At 47.6% G+C, this 6,719-nt stretch overlaps 1 protein-coding gene across 4 annotated transcripts in view; it reads right to left on the reverse strand.

Moving 5' to 3' along the window:
* BCL11A (BAF chromatin remodeling complex subunit BCL11A) overlaps positions 1-6,719 on the reverse strand; it is a 75,743-nt gene that overhangs the window by 65,321 nt on the left and 3,703 nt on the right. For all 4 annotated transcript variants that reach the window (XM_039568119.1, XM_039568121.1, XM_039568120.1 and 1 more), the window contains exon 2: positions 3,846-4,175. In XM_039568119.1, the coding sequence (XP_039424053.1) occupies positions 3,846-4,175 (330 nt within the window). The remainder of the gene's footprint in view (positions 1-3,845; positions 4,176-6,719) is intronic.

The raw sequence follows: 6,719 nt of genomic DNA on the forward strand, positions 1-6,719 counted from the left end.
GTCACAAGCAGCTTGAGAATATAGGATTCGAGCAGTAAAAACGACCTCCCCTCCTCCTCCCCCTCTTTGTACGGTAAATAGAGCATCCGCGGATACACACTCGGCATCATACAGGGGAATAAGCAGCAGCACTCCAAAGTGTTCCCCCAACTGCATCCAAGTAACATTTAAGATCCTTCTTCACCCAAACCCCAGCCTTTCATTAATTCCCTCGGATTTATACATTCAACAAACAAACCGCCAAAACCTGACACGGGCGGGCGATAAATATTTCCTCAGCCTTTACAATAAGTGAACAGCGATTTTACGTTCACTGATCTCCAGATACTTCAGTTAATATTTCCCCCTATTGTAAAATACGAGAGCGGATAACTAAAGCCCTGCCGTCGCCCTCACTGCAAATCACGGGCTGCCGGTATCTGGTGGTGAGGCTTTGACATACATATTGATGAAAGCTGCCTCGTTGGACCCACACAACATATCCTATTAATTTTCAGTTAAATTTATGGCATTTCAGCTCCAGTGCTGGATCAGCATCACTCAAAATTTTATAGCAAGGCAGAGCTGTGCACAGGCAGACACCCACATGGAAGAGCCAGGTACGGACATATGCCTGCACCTATACGGATCCCACGGCTGCTGCACACGTTTCACGCACACATGTAAGCAAGCTCCTGTCCTCATCCCTGTCTCTGGAAATCGGCAGGATAACTTGCAGCCTAGTGACAGTTAAATCAGACATCATTTCTCCCTGCATTTGAATGAGTCGCTGCCTCCTTTCTCGTCTGTAGATCTTTAACCATTACTTAAGATTCTCTTCTACTGTAATACCCCAACTTACAGACTACAAAACTGCAGGCATGGAACAAACTGCACCCGGAGCTCACCCACAGCACCTCTGTATCCAGGGCTAACCTGGAACACCTCTTCCAGCCTCACAACTAACTGGGTACATTTTTATATTGCTACAAAATATGTATTTTCTGGTCTCTTAGCAAAAAGAATCACTTCCCCCAACTTCTGTGTATTTTTCCAAATGCACCCTCTGTCTTTTCTGTTTTAATTACACACTCAAATCTTTTGCATTTTGCATTCTTGAACAGAAGTCAGATATAAATAGCTGAACTGGAAGAATTTGAGGTTCTCTGCAGGGGCCTTCCTGTAGCCTGAACTCCACAGTTCAGGCTGCAAGACTCTCACTGGAAATTTTACTGCTGGACTCCACAAACTACTGGCTACGAGCAGTGGGTCACTCCAGCTATCACCACACTTCTTTGTGACACGAGGGAGCTGAACTCATCCAAGTGAAAAGGGAGATGAAAACACGAAGGGGAGGAACAGCACAAGACCCCGCAAGTCCTGGTGCACCTTCTCCTTCTCCCAAAGCCAGGCTGCATTTCCAACCAACAGGAATAACCAAGGGACCCCAGTGTCACTCGGCTCTGGCCCAGCCAGAGAGGTGCAGAGAACCTGCATTTGTGGACTTCCCATCCGTAGGCACAGCTGGGCACCACAGCCAGAAAACTTGGAGCAGAAGAGCCCTGACAACTGCAACTCCATCTCTACTCAGGACACACTCACGGCTTGCTCTGTGGACCTTCCTGCATGACACCAGGCCTGCTCCCAGTCAAGCCCACCAATGTGTAAGAGCGAGCAGGGTGTAAGAGCGAGCAGGATAAGGCCCTGCCACCACGCCCCTGTCCTCAGCCACCGCCTCTGCCCAGCGAAGCATTTACAGTCAGTTAAAACCACGGCCCTTTCCAAATTAACAGCCCCATGACGGCACGCAAGCCCAAATCCTCCTCGCTTCGCATCACCCGCGCCACGCGAAAGGGAGACTTGGCTCGCTGAGCCTCCCGCGCCAAACGAGTGCCAGAGCAAATCCTTCAGCAGAGGAGGCTCCCCTCGTGCAGAACTCCTCGGCGTGGCCATCCCTTCAGCCCAGGGACCTATCTGGGACCACGGGGACGACAGCATGTTTAATTCTTGCTTGACATATACTGTGTTTTGTCTTTTGAGCGGAGCGGCGCCGTACGTAAATACAGCGTTACATCATACCGCTGCTCCTCCATATTTGGTGATTTAGTATGGCTCCAGAGCTTGGAAGACTACAAATCCCTTCCGCCAGGCTCCTGCTTCATTAATCATGCCCTACACTTCTGCTCGCTTTCCATCAGATTGCAGGCAGCACATAGAAATGGGCACTGCCCTCTACCACTCTGGGAAAAAAACCCTCACCTTTAACATCCTTGTCTGGGAAACTGCAATACGGGGAATTATTGGGGGTTTAAGTCTCATTCAAAATGTAGCTCAGCAGTAGCTGAGCCTCTGTTTCCGCTTAAATGTAGAGATATTCACATTTCAAGGAAATACCAATTACTCTGCAGAAACAGCACACACTCATTCACATGACGTCTGCATGTGCACGCACATGGCTCTGCACACAGACACGTGCGCAGGCAGACACCCATGCACCGATATGGATCTGCTGCCACCACAAAACCTCCAAAACTGCAGCTCTCCAGCACAGTTTGGCGACCAGCTTGGAGGACAGAGAGGCTGAGGATCCCGCTGAACCTCCCAGCGCCTACTGCCCTATTATGGTTTAACTTTGTGGCCAAAGCAAGCCCAAGACAAGCTCCAGCACATCATGGGATGATGTACTGCGCCTCTGACAACCCCAAGCGGTCCTGTGGGCTCCCCGAAGAGAGGTACCAGCAGTGCCGCATCCCAAACAGCACTGGAGGGGGAGTTTGAAACTGGTTCAGGCATTCGTTGGGGCTGATACGCTGCGGTCTCGCCTTTTTCGACTGGCAGTATTAGCGTGGTTTGAAGTGATTTGAAATGCTCGCTGCAAATGGGCAGTACTTTTGTTTACTAGCAGGGTTTTAAAAGCAGAGCGTGCCTTGGTACACTACCAGGGCTCTGCGATTTTCTTTCACATGGTATACTGTTATTTTTTTAACCTCATTTGTGAAAATACCTGCATGGCCAATGGCTTTCTGATTTTTTAAAAAATAAAAAAATATGCTATGAAATGGAATTATTTACCCTTTTTTCTTTTTTTAAATTACATTTCACATTGTTTGTTGCACAAAACAGAACTCTGCCTTGGACATTTGTACGGCTGACATGTGGTTGTGTAAACCGCAAACAAAATCAAGATACATCTGTCAAAACCACATCAGAGACAAGAGAGAGCACAGCGAAGCATTTATCATTTGGCTGAGGAGGCAGGCTGCAGAGAGTAGCCTTTCCTGTCAAACCAACCTTTTGAAATTTCCAACATGCCCTTAAACTTTTCGAATAAGCATGTCTGTGCGCTTCAGCAACTGCCCTCTCTACTCTGGCCTGGCCAGTCGAAAATGGCATCTTAAAGTCAAGGTCGGTGGTGTCACTTTGCCATGGGGCTGTGTTTAATTACAGTCCATACGCTGACAGCCAATATGGAACCAAGGCTGGCTGATGCTCGGTTAACTCTTTCACCCCTGACTTTGCCAAAGACTCAAAAGCTCCTCGCTTTCTCGCATGGCAGGCTCGGAACCCTCCTCCCACGGCACTCCAGCAGGCGAGGCACCGGGAGACAGTGACTACAATGCAGGCAAATCGCGAGAGTGGCCTCAAACAATACCGCCAGAAACACCGGCTGGCACGGCACGTGCCTGTTGCTCCTGCCGCTGCGCAGGCACCAGGAAACACCGCTAACCCAAGGCAGGGAGGCCATGGACACCCCGGCCGTCACAGCGAGCAGAACACACAGACACAGTAGCGCACGACTGCCAACATGCTACGTTGCAACTGAAACAGAAATAAACTCGCAAACACTTCTCCTTGCTTTAATTTACCTGCTATATGTTCCTGTTTAGGGCAAATTCCTCTAGATGACGTTGATAAACAATCGTCATCCTCTGGCGTAACCTGGATGCCAACCTCCACAGGATTGGATGCTTTTTTCAGCTCACTTGGTGAGGGTGAAGGTGGCTTATCCACAGCCTTCTCTAGGCAGAGACTGCCATTGCATTGTTTCCGTTTGTGCTCAATAAAAATAAGAATGTCCCCCAACGGAAAGTTCATCTGACACTGGCCACAAGTGAGGAGGTCGTGGTCCCCTTCCGGAGCTCCCAATGTGCCATGTTCAGGTTCATCATCAGTGAGAATGGCTTCAAGAGGTTCGGCTGCAGTTTGAGAAACAAAAGGAGAATGGTTAGAGCTCTCGGGAAAGGCACCGGGCGCGGGGGGAGGAAAGCGCCGAGCCCCCTCTTCATGAATATTACACCCCGCTCCCGAGTCCGCCTGCTCCCCCCCAGCCAAACCCATGCAACACGGCTGTCAGCACAGCACTGAGGACAGGGATTCATCAGTTACAGGGAAGAGATTTTGCAGGAGCAGCTGTAGCATGCAGAACTCAGAGGGCAAGCACAGCAACTGTTTCTGTGTTCCTACAGGAAAGCAAATTTCTGACTCCTTTAACAATTCGGTGCTAAAATTAAATGGATAGGCTGAAAGAATACACTGCGAAACTCTTGTGGTACTACGACGAGAAGGGAATACAGTGGTTTACTGCTGAATGTATTATTTATGTACGTGAATTCAAGGCTAAAAGCACTGCACACACTCTCACACACATGGGTGTGTATCTTCCACCAGCCAGACCAGACCCACTTTCTAAAATTCAGAAACACAGCATGGACAGGAGGAGTTTCAATACACACAGACACTGCACATTGCCTGTTCAGGCCGTGCAGGTAATGTGTGCGTGTAAAAGAGAAGAGGGGGAGAGCCAGCCTGCATGGCCACACACACCCAGGCACCCCACACGGGGGGCACATCCAGCCCTCAGAATGCACGTGCAGATGGAAACGCGTGGATTTGTGTCACTGTCCCCATCGGCCCGTTAGCAGCTTCCAATTTAAAAAAATCCTGAAGGCGGTAGTTATTCGAAGGGGGGGAGGAGGGGAGACAGGACGAGGCAAATAAATAAATAAATATACATATATGGCAGAAAACCAAAATGTTAAAAAAGCAAGTGCAGCAGAAATGCCTTCGGGGTGGGGGAGGCACCTCTCACTTTTGAGTTACTCCTCAGGATCCAAATAAACAGCAAATTCACCACCGAGTCCACTCAAAGATATTAGCTGGATAGGATATTTTTTAGTACTTAAGAAAATCAGGCAATCAGTCATTTTGCGTTTTTTAATCCTGAAATAAGGGAATGCTTAAATTATCTTGAACATGTTAGCACTGGTGGCCTTCAGCATCTAAAAATCAGCCTGGCCAAGCAACTGCCACATTTCCTCGTAACAGTGAGAAGCGCCTTCTTTAAACTCAAAATACCTTGCCTAATGTTGTCAAAGTTGACAAATTTTCTGAATGAGCTCCAAAAAGCTTCATTATGAGGCTATTTCTGCTCACAGAATCGTCAGTGGATGCTTTAACGAGGCAGACTCAGCTCTCTTTTCTGTTGGCTTATTTTTTTTTTACATTAAATTTGCAGAGAAATACCTTGGCAATCTCTGTGCAGTCTCCATCACTATTGCCTTTCACGAGGGGGAAAAAAAAATAAATACCAGCAGCATGTTGGTGTTCCTCTGTCTGCGCAACACAACAGGCACGCTAACAGCAAGCGAGCAGGAGGAGAGGGTACTACAAATACAACCCACATCAAAACACTGCCAGGTAACGCAAGTGAGACAGAATACAACTCCTAAACAGTTAATCAGCCTGACCTTCTTTAGTTGGCTGCCAATTTCACATTTAATGAACTTAAAGCCACAGAGAATCAAAAAATAGATTTTAATTTGACTGCACAATATTGGAACTGATTTTGATAAAGTGCAAAAATCCAGTGAACTCAGGTTAAATTTATTTCCACCCTACCTAGGCTGAATATTGAGGAGGAAGATCTGGAGTAGCTCCCAGTTGTGCTGCGTAAAATAATATTGAAAGAGCACACTACCTCGCCGTACCTCAGCTCCAACTAGGACACAGGGATCCAGTCCATCATTTCTTGCCTCTAGTACTACTTCTAATTTAACGTAAGGTCAACCACAGGAATATGAAGGTTACATTCGTATTAATAAAAACAATGTCTTAATCGCTGGGGCTTTCTTCTAAACTTACAGACCGACAGGAGAGGAGGCACAACGTGCGTCTCACGCTCCTCGGGAAGCCGGCAGAGGAGCAGGCTGTTTCTGCAGGATTGCCGGGCATGGCGTTTTTCTCCCCAAGCCGTTCCTTGCGTTCGGACCGAGGGAGTAAATTATTGCAGGACTAATTCCACCGGTAGCTCGCTGCACGCCGCAGACAAAGGTATTTTGCGAATCTAACTTCGAGCTCACCGACCCTCCGCAGCAAAAAGACACAAAACCACCCGTGTTCCCCTTACAACTGGCTTAGCAAGGAGCGCTGCATAATCATTACTCAATTATAATGTTTTCCCGCGGCCTGATTCCTTTCTGACGCTGTCACTATTATTTAGCAGGGGAAGGTAACCCGCTGCTTCGACACCAGACAGTTAAAAGTGGCACTGAACAAAAATAGACTTTGCTAAAAGTCTGTACGGACTGGGCTGATTTACAATCAAAACCAGGAAATGAAGTGGTAATTCAGAGGTTGCTGATTACACCTCCACATTTCACCTAATTAATTTTATAGGAGGCAAAGTTCTTGAAAATAACAAGATGATCAAATGTACAGATATAAAACCTGTAACCTCAACA

The sequence above is a fragment of the Corvus cornix genome, chromosome 3, assembly GCF_000738735.6.
Source record: "Corvus cornix cornix isolate S_Up_H32 chromosome 3, ASM73873v5, whole genome shotgun sequence".
Classification (NCBI taxonomy): domain Eukaryota; kingdom Metazoa; phylum Chordata; class Aves; order Passeriformes; family Corvidae; genus Corvus; species Corvus cornix.